Consider the following 16,142-nt stretch of genomic DNA (forward strand, 5'->3'; position numbering starts at 1 on the left):
CAATCAACCCATGGAACAGAAGTTGCCTTCGGAAGTTGTGGGAGCTTCATCACTTGAGACTTTCAAGAAAAGATTGGACTGCCATTGGTCAGAAATGGTGTAGGGTCTCCTGCTTGAGCGGGGGGTTGGACTAGATGACCTACAAGATCCCTTCCAACTCTGTTAATCTGTACTCATCAGCTGGCTCTGCGCTCGGGAAGGGGACGGAAGGAGCGCGGACAAAGCCGGGCATCAGGAACCGGGAAGAAAGCGCCTCCCCGCTCGCTCCCTCCTCGGTTTGGCCTCTCCTCTCCTCTCGCCGCCAATGAGCAACCCTGGGCGGAGAGCAGCGGCGCCCAATGAAGCGGCGGCAGGAAGCGGAGCTAGGGCGCACGCGGAGCCCGCCGGAGGAGGCTTGGCCTGGCTTGGCTTGGCTTGGCGGCGGCTCCGTTGGAGGAGGAGGAGGAGGTGAGACAGAGCCCGGCGAGGGGAGGGGGAGTCCCGGCCGTCGGAAGCCCCCTTGCCTTCCTTCCTTCCTTCCTTCCTTCCCTGCGCGCTTTCCTTCCCCCTCCTTTCCAACCCACTGGGGAGCGGGGCGGACTTGCACCGGGTCTGGGGGCTCAGAAGGCCGGCTTGGATGGCGGCGATCGGCCGCAAGGTCGTTCTCTGCACAGCGGGGCTGGAGCTTTTGAGCCCCGAGAGAGAGGCTTTCTTCCGACCTTGGAAGGAGGACGACCCGATGCGCGCTTTCCAACGGGGCCCAGCACCGCACAGCAATTCCAGGGGCTGGAAGGTTCCTGGAGGTCATCTAGTCCAACCCTCCCTTGCTCCAGCAGGGGCTGGCTTGGCATTCCTGGTTTGCGCGTTCTGGGGGCGCCCCCTTTTGGAAAAGAGCCAGGCTTTTGACCGCTGGGGTGGCAGCGCTTGGGGGGGTGGGGGGTGGCCATCGCGGCTCTAAGACCAAGCATGACTAACTCTGTCTGGAGTTCCTGCTTTTCCCCAGTTCAAATACAGCAAGGATCATCAAGAAACAACAAATCAATTCAGGAGGCCAACATTTTCCAAAGTCTCCATATCTTTTTTGTAATGTGGTGAACAAAACTGGATGCTGTGTATTCTTTATAAGGTTTTATAAAGCGGTACCAATACAGGCAGTCCTTATCTTGCAAGTTCATTTAGTGACCATTCAAGGTTGCAACAGGGCTGAAAAAAGTGATCCGATGGGCGCTTTCCAACGGGGCACAGCACAGCAATTCCAGGGGCTGGAAGGTTCCTGGAGGTCATCTAGTCCAACCCCCGCTTGCTCCAGCAGGGGCTGGCTTGGCATTCCTGGCTTGCAAGTTCCAGGGGCTCCCCCTTTTGGAAAAGAGCCAGGCTTTTGACCGCTGGGGTGGCAGCGCTTGGGGGGGGGGTGTCCAGCCTGGAGCTTCCCCCTTACTCAGAGGGAGGCGAGGGGCTGAGCAACCGGCTAGGAGAAATTTAGGGCCGGGGGTAGTAAAGCCAGCCAGCCACCCACCAACCCGACGTAGAATTGGGGGGGCAGAGAGGAGCAAAAGCAAGTTTGGAAGCAAAGGCAAGGAGTTTGGCATCAGCTGTTGGCATCAGCTGTTTCACTTCCCTTGGATTTGCCTTGGTAGAAAAGATCAGAGGAGACCACCCTGGCCGGTTATAAATTAAGAGGAGATCCTTTGCACTCTTAAGTGGATTGTGCAAGCTTAACTTTTGGTCTCCTTGTATGTAAGTTTTTGTCCTCTAACTTGACTGCCCTCCTGCCTAATGGGTTGTCCACTAATGCAGGGGTCTCCAACCTTGGCAACTTTAAGCCTGGTGGACTTCAACTCCCAGAATTCCCCAGCCAGCAAAGCTCCGCAAAGCTGGCTGGGGAATTCTGGGAGTTAAAGTCTACCAGGCTTAAAGTTGCCAAGGTTGGAGACCCCTGCATTAGGAAGTATCACTCCCTGCCAGTCAGGGTGGATTTGATTTAAATTGAGTTGATTTAAATCACGATTTAAATCATGATTTAAATCACTAGTAAAAAGGCTTGATTTAAATCAACTCGATTTAAATCGTAATTTTTAAAGAGCAACTGTCATCTCTGCTACTCCTTTGACCCACTGTTGACTCACCGATAGTCCCAGTGTTGCAGAATATACAGCCTCATGCTACATAACTAAGCTCCATTTCATGCTGAATAAACTAAATTATTTATGTATCTTAAATAGAAAACTATCTTATGATAGATTTTTACCCCCAAAGTTTTTTATTAAGATAAATTCGATAAAAATCAAAAAAATCCGATTTAAATTAAAAAAATCCGATTTTTTTAAATTTTTTTTTTTAAAAATCATTGATTTTTATCCACCCTGCCTGCCGGTCAAGGATAGGAGTTTCCAGGCAGATCCCCCCCCTCCCCCCAACAGTTTTGCTCCCCCAATTCAGCAATTTCTATCTGTCTTTAAAAAAATACCATTGCTAGATTTTCTGAGATGGCACTTGTGCCTGGGGGGATTTAGAAAATTGATCAAATGTTTATTGAGCAGAGGTCTCCAACCTTGGCAACTTTAAGTCTGGAGGACTTCAACGCCCAGAATTCCCCAGCCAGCTTTTCCCCAGCAAAGCTGGCTGGGGAATTCTGGGCGTTGAAGTCCTCCAAGGTTTAAAGTTGCCAAGGTTGGAGACCCCTGGTTTAGAGCAGTGTTTCTCAACTTTAGCAGCTTGAAGATCTGTGGACTCCCAACCCTCAGAAGCCGGCTGGGGCATGCTGGGAGTTAAAGTCCACTGGTTTAGGGGCTCTGCAAGAGGAGATTTTTTCTTTGTTTGCCTAACCTCGTCCTAAATTGGCTAAATGATTGTGTGTGGGTGTTTTTTTTGTTAAGTTTGCAAAACCAACCTGCTGCTGTTGGACTGAGGGTGCCTTCCTCCTTTGATTCAAAAGGCAGATTTCCATATTCTCCAAAGGCTGAGATTCTATGTAAAATAATAGAATAATACTCTATGTGGAATATAGATTTCATATAGATGTTGAGAAGCAAAAATGTGAGGGTCCCTATAATATTATATATATATGTGTGTGTGTGTGTGTGTGTGTGTGTGTGTGTGTGTATAGAATAGAATTAGAATTAGAATAGAATAGAATAGAAATTAGAATAGAATAGAATAGAATAGAATAGAATAGAATAGAATTGAATTGAATTGAATTGAATTGAATTGAATTGAATTCTTTATTGGCCAAGTGTGATTGGACACACAAGGAATTTGTCTTTGGTGTATATGCTCTCAGGGTATATAAGGAGAATAAAATACATTCATCAACACGTTCATATATATATATATATCTGTCTTTCTTTCTTTCTTTCTTTCTTTCTTTCTTTCTTTCTTTCTTTCTTTTTTTCTTTCTTTCTTTCTTTCTTTCTTTCTTTCTTTCTTTCTTTCTTTCTTTCTCTCTCTCTCTCTCTTTCTCTCTCTCTCTCTCTCTCTCTCTCTCTCTTTCTTTCTTTCTTTCTTTCTTTCTTTCTTCTACCAATCTATCATATACAGACCCCTCACATCCTGGACATAAATTGTTTCAACTTCCACCCTCAAAACGATGCTATACAGTAGTGGCCAAAATTGTGAAAACCTTTTGGAAAAAGTGTATTTTTGAGGTTTGATGGCTAATAACGTCACTTTTTTTTTTTGGAGTAGTATCATAAAATTATATATCAATGGATAGATAATTTCGTCAAGAATGTAATGCAACAAAGTTTGTTCAATTATCTGTATTCTATGAAAGGTTATAGCCAAATAACCAGAAAAAGGAATTACAACTTGCTCAGGTTGATATCCAGTAGCTTTCCTTCATCTGATTGTAGACAATGACCATGAGTGTTTAGAGAGCCAATCAGGTGTCCTCTTGTTTTGGCAATGAGCCAATCAGATCACAGTAGGATTCGTTTATTGGTGTCAGGTATTGAAGCTGAGAAGAGGACATTTGTTAGTGTGTCATGTGATCGCTATCAAGTTGGTTGGGGTTTTTTTTGTGTTCTTTCATTTAGTGAGCTTGTAAAACGTAATAAAATTAAAGTAATGGTGCAAAGAGGTGACTGGTCGCCCAGAAAGTGATGTAAAATAGTATTATTAAGCGAACAAGGCTACAGTTATAAAGAAATTAGAAGAAAAACTGGTGGAAACTTAACCAAAGGTGGCATTTCTAAGTTTTCGAAGAGGTATAAGGAGACTCGGTCACTACAAAACCACACGGGTAAAGGCAGGAAAAGGTGCACAACAGCAAGTGATGCCAGAAGAATTAAGAGACTGGGCCTAACTGACAGAAGGAAATCATCTGGGTGTATGCAAGATGAAATGGCGCAATGCAATGTGAAGTTGAGTGTTAAGGACTGTTTGGTGCAGACTGCAGGAGTTTGGCCTGAAATCTAGAATCCCATGAAAAAAAGCCACTTTTATCTCTCAAACAAAAATTGAATTAAATTTATCTTTCCGTTGATATATAATTTTATGGTACTACTCAAAAAAAAAGTTATTATTAGCCATCAAACCTCAGAAATCATCGGGTAGGAAATATAGAAGCATAGACGGCTGAACGAATAGGCTGAAAAATAGCTTTTATCTGTGGACTGTCAGACTTCTGAATGTAACATAACACTACAATTAGGTTAAATATGATAGACTTGCAGGGCCAGCTTAACGTGCAACATGTTCATACCGATGTAATATAATATAATGTTATATACGTATATGGGAATGTGTGTTAGTTATTACTTATTTGGGTTTAGGGATTCTATTTCTTTCATTTATTGAGCTATTGAGATGTATTTTGTGTTTTGGAGCGGAGGAGGGGGGCTGCACCAAGGGAGGTTCATTCAATTTCATTGTATACATGTTGTGCATTGACAATAAAAGTTTGATTTGATTTGAAAAATACACTTTTCCCAAAAGATTTCCACAATTTTGGCCACTACTGTAGGGCACTACACGCCAGAACAACTACGCACAAAGACAGTTTTTCCCTGAATGCCATCACTCTGCTAAACAACTACCGTATTTTTTGGACTATAAGACGCACCTACCTTTTTTCTGCCTCCAAGCAATTTTGCCTCATTTCAGCAAACAGCAAGCAGCCTGCTTTACTTTCATTTTCATTTTCAGCATAGCTTGATTAGCACAAGGAAAAAAAAATCTGTTCCAGCAATTTACCTCCTTGCAGCAAACAGCAGAGGCCCGAGCAAAACAGCTGAGAGTCAGGAGGCCGATCCAATCAACTTGTGCTAATTAGGCTGTGCTGAAGCTGAAAGGAGCTGTTTCTTCTTGCTATTTGCTGCAAGGAGGTAAACTGCTGGGAGGCAGAGGCCAAAGGGTGGGGGCCAGTGGGTGGGCGGGGCTACATTCGGTGTATAAGACGCACCTAAATTTTCACCCCCTTTTAGAGGGAAAAAGGTGCGTCTTATACTCCGAAAAATACAGTAATTCCCACAACACACTCAAACTATTTACTAAGACTGTATTCCTCTCATCCTTCCTATTACCTATCTCCTCCCACTTATGACTATAACCTTGTTGCTTGTATTTCTGATTTATATTGTTTTATTTGTTTCCTAGTATGGTTTGATTGCTTATTTAGTAACCCATGACTATCACTAAGTGTTGTATCTTATGATTCTTGATGAATGTATTTTTTTTTCTTTTTATGTACACTGAGAGCATATTCACCAAAGACAAATTCCTTGTGTGTCCAATCACACTTGGCCAATAAAGAATTCTCTCCTCTCCTCTCCTCTCCTCTCCTCTCCTCTCCTCTCCTCTCCTCTCCTCTCCTCTCCTCTCCCCTCCCCTCCCCTCCCCTCCCCTCCCCTCTCCCTCCTCTCCTCTCTGCTCCACTTTTCTATTCTCTGTTCTGTTCTGTTTTCTATCCTGTTCCTGTTCCTATTTCTATTCCTATTCTAGTGGGGTTATTCATCCAAAATGTCTTATGTTCAAGAGCATGCTCTTGGCTTCATCACACACCTGTAGTAGTATTTCCTGTAGTATTTCCTTGAATGCAACTTTAAGTTTTTGGTTTTATCTCCAGTAGAAGGTAAAATATGGAGAGGCTAAGAAGAACTAATGTCTGGTTTGTCGTATCTGTCCGTCTGTCTCTTTCTGTGTGTCCAAATTGCTTGGCCTTGTCAATTCTCTTAGTGTGGGATGCTGTTGTTCTTCGAGAAGTCTGGGGACTTGAGACTTTCATGGCCTTGTTCTTGAGCAGTAGAGAAGATCCACTTTTGCTCAACTTCATTCCTTTCCTGCTGTAGGATTTTTCAGGCTTTCACTTTCACTTTGTCCTTGTCTTTTTCCCCTTTTTTCTTTTTTTGACACAACATGGTGGCATGAGGTTACCTCAGAATTTGGAGCAAGGTATTGTCAATATTTGGAAGATACCCAAGATCTCCGTTGTTCTTATACATCTCAATCAGCTGCAGTAAGAGGTGTGGTCTTTCACTTTTCAATATTGACTCCAAGATGTGGAAACAAGCCAAGTCAGCTCCAAAGCACTTTAAAAATCTGCTTACATCAACCTCTGGCTCAGCCGATTGCCTGCCAAGAAAAATCAGTAAAGCTCCATCCTAACAAGGACTGTTGATGGGTAGTGCAACTGTGGAAGCGATTGGAATTGGATTGGTCTGTTTCTCACAAAGGATCAGGTTTGCTAGTTAAGAATAGAGTAGAGTAGAAGAGTAGAGTAGAGAAGAGTAGAGAAGAGTAGAGAGTTGGAAGGGAGCTTGGAAGTCTTCCAGTCCAACCCTCTACTCAGGCAGGAAACCCTACAACACTTCAGACAAATGGTTATCCAACATCTTAAAAACTTCCAGTGTTGGAGCATTCGCAACTTCTGAAGGCAAGTTGTTACACTGATTAATTGTTCTAACTATCCGGAAATTTATCCTTACTTCTATGTTGCTTCTCTCCTTGATGAGTTTCCACCCATTGCTTCTTGTTCTACCCTCAGGTCCTTTGGAGAATAGCTTGACTTCCTCTTCTTTGTGACAGCAAAGATATTTGAGATATTGGAACACTGCTATCATGTCCCCCCTAGTCGTTTTCATAAGACTAGACAGATCCAATTCCAGCAACCATTCTTTATGTTTTCTGCATATATAGGTCTTCTCCAAAATGCAGGTCTTCCACTACAAGATGACTAGCAGATGGAATACAAAACTCCTGAATGTCTTGTGCCTAAGTTTAATGTAGCAGCATAGAGTTGGAAGGCCCTTAGAGGTTCTTCTAATCCAGCCCTCTGATCAGCAAGCCGAGAAGACATCAAGCAAACCATAGCAAGGTCAAGTCATTGAAATCCAGTCAAAGCATGCTGTCCCAAATGTGTCTATTCCCAGTCAGAGACTTATAAGCTTTTGGCTACCTTCTAAATATAGTTGGCAATGGTCAGAATTAACTGCAGAATCTAAGGTGCCCAGAGATAATAGTCTAATTTAGAAGTAGTCCTTTACTCTCATGGCTCTGTTTCAAGCAGTAGCCTTCTGTGTCTTTCTTTGGCCAGAGATACAATAGTATTGACACCTTAGGAGACTTGGAAATCAAATTATTGGATTAGAGACATTAGAGAAAAAGAGAAGAATACCACTGCGATCTCAGTGTTAAGACAGTGGTGAAATGTAAAATTGGTTACTACTGGTTCTGTGGGCGTGGCTTGGGGGGGTTAATGTGACTGAGTGGGCATGGCCAACTTTTTTTTTTAACTTTTAAAAGCATTTTTTCTACAACCTCTTCGGCTGAAGAGGTTGTAAAAAAAACACTTTTAAAAGCCTCGGACGATCAGGCAACTCAGCTGGGATCGTCAGAGGCTTTAAAAAGCATTTTTTTTCTTTTTAAAAAGCCTCTGACGATCCCAGCTGAGCCGCGCGATCATCAGAGGCTTATTTTTTTTACTTTTAAAAGCATTTTTTTGGCCGAAGAGGTTGTAGAAAAAATGCTTTTAAATTTTTTTTTTAAAAAAGCCTCTGATTATCATGTAGCTCAGCTGGGCATGTGGAGGGGGGGGGCAGGGATTTTTGCTACCAGTTCTCCGAACCACCCGCCGCCATTGCTACCAGATCGGGTGATCCGGTCCGAACCGGGAGCATTTCACCCCTGGTGTTAGATCAAAGTTGTGACATAGTTCTTCGTTTCTCAAACTTGGCAACTTTAAGATGAGTGGATTTCAGCATGGCTGGCTGGGGAATTCTGAGAATTGAAGTCCATATATCTTGAAAGTTGCTAAGGTTGAGAAATGCTAGTCTAAAGAGGTGGTGACATTGCCATCCTTCCTGGAGAGAAGAGGTGTAGCTTAGTTATCTGTGCTCAGATAATTTTACAAATAAATCATTATTTTTCCTGAAAATTCCAACTTCCCTGCATGTTGGAATTATTACTGGGAATCTAATTAGCTGTCCTTAAACAGAAACTTAGGTTTCCGGTACATTTCCAAATACAGTACAGGATGCAGGTGCTTGCTTTAAAAAGTCCCGGATAATTTGGGACCTTAACAGCTGTCAAAGGAACACGGTGGCTTTGTGGGTAAGACGCTGAGCTTTTGATCGAAAGGTCGGCAGTTCAGCAGTTCGAATCCCTAGTGCCGCGTAACGGGATGAGCTCCCATTACTTGTCCTTATGTAAGGAAACCATAAGGCACCTTATCTTAATTAAGTCTCATCCTGTGTGAGGTGGGAGTGCAGGATTCCCAAGAGAACGAGTGAAATTCCTGGGTGGGGAAAGGGAGAGGAAGATGTACAGGTAGACTAAAATTTCTATCGCTGAGCAGAGTAATTGTTAAGTGAGTCACAGATATTATCAAATCACTGCAGTTGTTAAGTGACTCCCATGTGGTCCTTAAGCAGATCCAGCTTCCCCCGTTGACTTTCCATGTCGGAAGTCAGTTGGGAAGGTCACAAATGGGGATCACAGCAACCTGGACAGTGCGACCCTCCTAAACACATGTGGATTGCTATAAGTGCCCGTATTTTGATTATGTGTCCCTGGGAATGCTGCGACGGTCGTAAGTATGAGACCAGTCGTGAGTCACTTTTTGCAGTGTTGTTGTAAATCGTACGATTGCTAAATGAATGGTTATAAGTCAAGGGTTTACCTTTACGTGTTTATTGCCTGGAGAATTGGAATAACTTTAGAGGAACGGGAGACAGAGGGACCATCAAGATGACCTCAAGATAAAAGAAATTTGAGTCCAAGTTAGGAATGTAATTTGAGAAAGCGCCCCAGCCAGATTCCTCCTCCCTCCTCAGTTCTCAAAAAGATAACGGGAGGGAGGCACGCTCAGATTGGCAAAATTCTGTTTACGATAACTACTTTATAATAAAAGCAGTACAGGTAGTCCTCGGCTTACAACCGCAATTCAGCCCAAAATTTCGGTTTGCTAAGCGAGACAGTTAAGTAAGTTTTGCCCCATTGAACGATATTTCCTGCCGTAGTTGTTGAGTGAATCACTGCAGTTGTTAAGGTAGTAACACGACTGTTAAGTGAATCTGGCTTCCCCATTGTCTTTGCTGCAGTGATGAAATTTAAAATTTGTTACTACCGGTTCTGTGGGCGTGGCTTGGTGGTGGGGGGATAATGTGACTGGGTGGGCGTGGCCTTTTTTTTTTTTTTTACTTTTAAAACCATTTTTTCTACAACCTCTTAGGCGAAGAGGTTGTTAAAAATGCTTTCAAAAGGCTCTGGCGATCCAAGCTGAGTTGCCTGATCGGCAGAGGCTTTTTTTCTTTTCAATGCCTGTGACGATCAGGCAACTCAGCTTGGATCGTCAGAGGCATTTAAAAGAAAAAAAGCCTCTGCCAATCAGGCAACTCAGCTTGGATCTTTGACAATCCCAGCTGAGCCGCGCGATCATCAGAGGTTTTTTTTAAAAAAACATTTTTTCGGCTGAAGAGGTTGTAGAAAAAATGCTTTTAAAAGTAAAAAAAAAAGCCTCTGATGATTGTGTGGCTCAGCTGGGCATGGGGGGTGGGGGGGCAGGGATTTTTGCTACCGGTTCTCCGAACCACCCGCCTCCATCGCTACCGGATCGGGTGATCCGGTCCAAACCGGGAGCATTTCACCCCTGCTTTGCTGGTCAGAAGGTCGCCAAAGGGCATCACGTGACCTGTGGACACTGCAACCGTCATAAGTACAAGTCAGTTGCAAGCAATTTTGATCATGTGACCATGGGGATGCTGCAATGGTGGCAAGAGTGAAAAAAAACGGTCGTAAGTTGCTTTTTTTCACTCTGTTGTAACTTCGGTCATTAAACGAACTGTTGTAAGTCAAGGACTACCCTGTATGAACATTCACAACCTCGGTTTTCCAGTCTGGCCTACCTTGTAGGGCTAACAGAGCCTCTGCCTTGCTCAAGCAGGGCGAGAGGCCACCGGGAGAACTGTGGGTGTGTTTGTTTGCAATAAGACTTTGGAGCCAAGCAAGCAAGCAAGAGATAATTCTGCTTAAATAAAGTGCTTTTGATTTCTGGCTCTCTGCAAAGAAAGAGCCCAGGGGACAAAATGACATTTCAAATAGCTACCCAGGGAAAACCAATCAAGAGCCTTGTGGCTTTTTAAAGACCAATAAAGTTAGGGTTAGTTTTTTTTAAGTGCTATCACAAACACTCCGTCGTTGTTTTGTCATCTCCCCGGGGAATTCAATCACCTGCAGATAAATACCCCTTTTTCCAGCAAAATGGATTCTTGGCCTGAGTCTCCGAAAAGCCGTGGTTTGTTGAAATTGTGCCCCTACCGATAATGCCTTAAAGGCAAGCTTCCTGCCAAATTAAGGGGGCAGATACGGAGGTATACCAGTCCCGCTACCACTCTTAGTGATCGCCAGATTTCTTCCAGGGGTGGGGTCTAAATTTTTTTACTACCGGTTCTGTAGGCGTGGCTTATTTTGTGGGTGTGGTTTGATGGTCATGTGACAAATAATTCTTTAGGATTTAGCAGAGGTACTGGTCTACCAGGCTTTTAATTGCTTGCAGAGCCATACCGGTCTACTCATTTGTTTTTGGAGCTACCACCACCAGGGTGGATAAAAATCAATGATGTGTTTAAAAAAAATAAAAAAAATCAGATTTTTTTGATTTAAATCGGATTTTTTTGATTGAAATCGGATTTTTTTTTATTTTTATCAAATTTATTTTAATAAAAAACTTTTGGGGTAAAAATCTATCGTCAGATAGTTTTCTATTTAAGATACATAAATAATTTAGTTTATTTAGCATGAAATGGAGCTTAGTTATGTAGCATGAGGCTGTATATTCTGCAACACTGGGACTATCGGTGAGTCAACAGTGGGTCAAAGGAGTAGCAGAGATGACAGTTGCTCTTTAAAAATTATGATTTAAATCGAGTTGATTTAAATCGAGCCTTTTTACTAGTGATTTAAATCATGATTTAAATTGTGATTTAAATCAGCTCGATTTAAATCAAATCCACCCTGACCACCACACTGCCTTTTACTGCTGATCAGCTGTAGGGCGGCCCTTTGAAGTGCTGCGGCAAGAGTTTAAACAGTTTTTTGCCGCTCTGCCACCACCGAGAGCATCAGAAACCATTTTCAGGCCTCTTGGCTTCAATTGCCAATCTACCACCGCCGAGCGGTTTACAAGGAGTGGATCGGTTCTAGCCGATCAGTTGGGAGGCTTCTTGGCTTCTCAATTTAAAGCTACGGTGTCTTTTTTTTTTTCTCTGTTCTTTGTCAAGTGAGCCCTGATTTTTTTCCTTCTAGCCAATCAGCTGGGACTGGGGAGGCAGCGAATAGATTGGGGGAGGGGCCAGGCAGAGGTGGCATTTACCGGTTCTCCGAACTACTCAAAATTTCCACTACTGGTTCTCCAGAACCTGGGAGAACCGGTAGCAACCCACCCCTGATTTCTTCCCACCCTTAAATGTTTCAAAATTAAAAGCGAAGCGGACTTCCAGCTTCTTGCATTCTCTTTTGCTAATAAATCAAAGGGTTATTTGATTCGAAGTGTGCTTGTCACTTGTGCAGAAGGGCTTAGATGGCAATGAGTATCTACGAGATACTGTAGATCAGTGTTTCTCAACCTTGGCAGCTTGAAGATGGGTGGACTTCAACTCCCAGAATCTCCCAGCCAGCGCTGCTGGCTGGGGGATTCTGGGAGTTGAAGTCCATCCATCTTCAAGCTGCCAAGGTTGAGAAACACTGCTATAGATGGATGGACCAATGGAACATCTGCAAGAAAATTCTAGTTCTAATTCTAATTCTAATTCTAATTCTAATTCTAATTCTAATTCTAATTCTAATTCAAAAACTACCAAGCTCAGAGAGCACCAAAGACCCCACGGATGCCTTTAAGCAGGCGCTTAAAATTGGGATTTCTGGCCAGACTGATCATCGCTGAAGAATATAGATAGTTTTCCCTATGCAGTTCCATTTTTCTGAGCATGCCGCGAATGTCACTACAGGCAATCCTCGACTTACAGCCATAATTGAGCCCAAAATTCCTGCGGTTAGGTGAGACGTTTGTTCAGTGAGTTCTGCTCCATTTTTAACGACCTTTCTTTCAACCACAGTTGTTAAGTGAATCACTGCGGTGGATAAGTTAGCCACCCGGTTGTTAAGTGAATCTGGTTTCCCTGTGGACTTTGCTTGTCAGAAGGTCGCAGGAGGGGATCACTTGACCTTGGGGACACAGCAACGGTCATAACTATGAACCAGTTGCCGAGCATCTGAATTTTGATCACAGGATCGTGGGGCTCGTAACTCTGAAAAAAATGGTCACCAGTCCCTTTTTTTTCAATGCTGTTGTAACTTTGAACGGCCACTCAGTGAATCGTTGTAAGTCGAGGACTACCTGTATAGGTTTGGTGGGAGTTGCTGGTCCTTCAACCGTGTCTTCCTTCACTTCTACAGAACCTGCTGGAGTCATGTGGCCCATTTTCTGGGCGGGCATACGAACCTATGCTCCTTACGTCACCTTCCCCGTAGCCTTTGTGGTCGGGGTAGTGGGCTACAACCTTGAGTGGTTCATCCGGGGCAAGCCCCCTCCACAGACCCCCGAGGACGAGAAGAGCATTTCGGAACGACGCGAGGACCGTAAGCTCCAAGAGAGCGTTGGGAAAGACCTTACCCAAGTGGTCAGTCTGAAGGACAAGCTGGAATTTGCTCCCAAAGCTGTCCTCAACCGGAACCGGCCTGAGAAGAATTAAGGAACCTGGTTTGTTTCCTTGTTTGGCCAGTTAGCATTTTCTTTTATTTGAGGGTCTGAATTCTTTGATTTTGAATGTAGGTTTCCTACCACTGTTGAGCCCATCAGCCCATGCAATGTATGTTTGCCAATCCTCACCAGGTTAGGCAGATTCCTGCAGCTGCTGGGATCCCACGGAGATGAGGATGGACTTCATGAATCTTGATACTTGGCGTTGGCTTCAGAATCTCCGATCTTCCATCCAAGGTGGTTTATCCTCTAATGGAACGTCCTCCATAGTCATGGCAGAAGCTCAGTGAATGGACACCCAAAAGATTAGTTCACATCCAAGGCAGGATTTGATTTTTTGTTTTTAAAAGGATTGTTGCAAAGTAGGTAGATCTCTTTTAAGGGAAGATCTCTTCTTCAAATAGCTTGGAGACTTTTTGACTCTGGACAGGCGAATGAAAAACGGTTCCTGTTTCTGCTGGAAACCTCAGTTCAAGTGGGAAGTTCTCAGCTGCCGCCAAAGGCCACTGTGGACCATATTTGCACTATTCCCTCTCAGGAAATTGTGTATTTCTTTCCCTGGAAATTTCTGTTGGGGAGTTTGTGCTGGATTATTATTTTTTTTTTTAAGAATACCAACCCACTGCTGAAATTAAAGATTTAAATCAGTTTCCATGGTTGGGGAGCCCTGCATTTTATACCAAATATGGTGACTTGGAGAGGAGAAATCTATCTGCAGGTTGCATTAGCTGTGCCTTTGCATGCAAACTAATTAAGAGTTTCACCTGTGTACTAGGGCTGTTCCTCAATAAACATGAATGAAGGAGAAATTTTACCCAGAGAGGTTCATATTTCGCTTGTCGCTCTTTCTCCATAGCAGTGAAATTTCCCAATTTCACAACTTTGGAAAGACGTGTGGACTTCAACACCCAGAATTCCCCACAGCCAGCATGCTGTTTGTGGACTAAGCATCCTTGCTGGGGAATTCTGGGAGATGAATCCCACACTTCTTGAAATTGTTGTGGTTGTGAAACGCCTACTCTACAGGACGCAACTCCAAGAAAACGGTGAAATATATTGAGCTGCCTATCATACATGCAGTCCTTGCTTAGCGAACCATTCAAATTTATGACGGACCTCCCCCAAAGGTATTGAGGACCCAATTTTGAAGTTGGAAAAACTGTAGCCCCCCCTTCCCTCCCCCCCCCCAGCAGTAATGTGATTGCAGTTTGAATTAGTGGGTGAAATGTAAGATTTATTACTACTGGTTCTGTGGGTGTGGCTTGGTGGGGGAGGGGTAATGTGACAGTGAGTGTGGCCAACTTTTTTAAAAAAACTTTTAAAACCATTTTTTCTACAACCTCTTCAGCTGAAGAGGTTGTAGAAAAAATGCTTTTAAAAGCCTCTGATGATCCCAGCTGAGTTGCCTGATCGTCAGAAGCTTTTAAAAAAACTTTTAAAAGCATTTTTTCGGCCGAAGAGGTTGTAGAAAAAATGCTTTTAAAAATAAAATAAAAAAAGCCTCTGATGATCGCGCAGCTCAGCTGGGCATGGGTGGGGGGGCAGGGATTTTTGCTACCGGTCCTCCGAGCCACCTGCCGCCACTGCTACTGGATCGGGCGATCCGGTCCGAACCGGGAGCATTTCACCCCTGGTTTGGACACTTGACAATCAGCTCATATTTAAGGCCACTGACACTGTCTCATGGTCATGTGACTGATTTTCGACATTGTTGTCTGGTTCCCGGCATTGACTTCTGGTTTCCAGCAAAAAAATATGCACATTATATAAAATGGACTCACTTAAGGACTGCAGCATTTGCTTAACAACCGATGCAAATAAACTCGTAAAGTCAGGCATGGTCATGGGATGACCTGCTTCATGACTGTCACAACTTATGACCGTAATTCCACGCACAATTATGGCCATAGGTTGTGGACTACCTGTAATATGCTGTGGATAAGAACCACACATTTTCATTATGGAATCCTTGGCGGGGGGGGGGGGATGTAAAGAGGAAAAGATTTGGAATTTTTAACACTGAAAAATCGATGGAAGGTAGAACCCTGCATTCTCCTCCTCCTGTGCATGAACATAGTGTACACCTATAGATCAGTGGTGAAATGCAATTTTTTTTACTACTGGTTCTGTGGGCGTCGCTTGGTGGGCATGGTATGGCTTGGTGGGTGTGGCAGGGGAAGGATACTGCAAAATCCCCATTCCCTCCCCACTCCTGGGGGAAGGATATTGCAAAATCCCCATTCCCTCCCCACTCCTGGGGGAAGGATACTGCAAAATCCCCATTCCCTCCCCACTCCTGGGGGAAGGATATTGCAAAATCTCCATTCCCACCCCACTCTGGGGCCAGCCAGAGGTGGCATTTGCCGATTCTCCAAACTGCTCAAAATTTCCACTACCAGTTCTCCAGAACCTGTCAGAACCTACTGGATTTCACCCCGGCTATAGATTCAGAAAGGCTACCGTAATATGAATGCAGAATCCATAGCTGAATTCATGTAGCATCTTATGCAGACCAGTAAATTAGGGACTGCATACAGAACATTGACATACAGTTAATTAACCGAATGAGTTGGGAGAACTGCAAGGCATTAATTCAGGAACACAGAGCAAACCAATCTGGGACAGTTTGTTTGACGAATGTGTTGTTTCGTTTGTTAACGGACCTGATGAAGCTTGAAGGCTGCAGCTGGGAGGGTATGCTTATTTTTTTTTCTTTTTTCCTAAATGAATAAAAGTAACTTTAAATCCGCTGGAAATGTAACTTTGACTTGGACTGTTCCGATGCTTTTTTAAATACCCTACCATGGTGTGCGTTGTTGCACTTTTGCATTTATTGCCTTCCAAATCAAAAGAGAAAAAAAAAATAATTGCTATCTGCAGTGTGTGCCTATGAGATTATTTTAATGGCTTGTGTGCGTGTGTGTGTGTGTGTGTGTGTGTGTGTGTGTGTAAGGTAAAGGTAAAGCTTCTC

At 43.6% G+C, this 16,142-nt stretch overlaps 1 protein-coding gene across 1 annotated transcript; it reads left to right on the forward strand.

The window, feature by feature from the left end:
• The first annotated feature begins 217 nt into the window (after positions 1–217).
• Positions 218–15,929, forward strand: SMIM12 (small integral membrane protein 12). Its single transcript, XM_034413381.3, has 2 exons — positions 218–447; positions 12,868–15,929. Exons 1-2 carry the CDS (start codon positions 339–341, stop codon positions 13,161–13,163), a joined length of 405 nt encoding a protein of 134 aa, XP_034269272.2. The 5' UTR covers positions 218–338; the 3' UTR covers positions 13,164–15,929.
• The last annotated feature ends 213 nt before the right edge of the window (positions 15,930–16,142 follow it).

This window comes from Pantherophis guttatus, chromosome 10, assembly GCF_059756535.1.
Source record: "Pantherophis guttatus breed Tessera chromosome 10, ASM5975653v1, whole genome shotgun sequence".
Lineage (NCBI taxonomy): Eukaryota > Metazoa > Chordata > Lepidosauria > Squamata > Colubridae > Pantherophis > Pantherophis guttatus.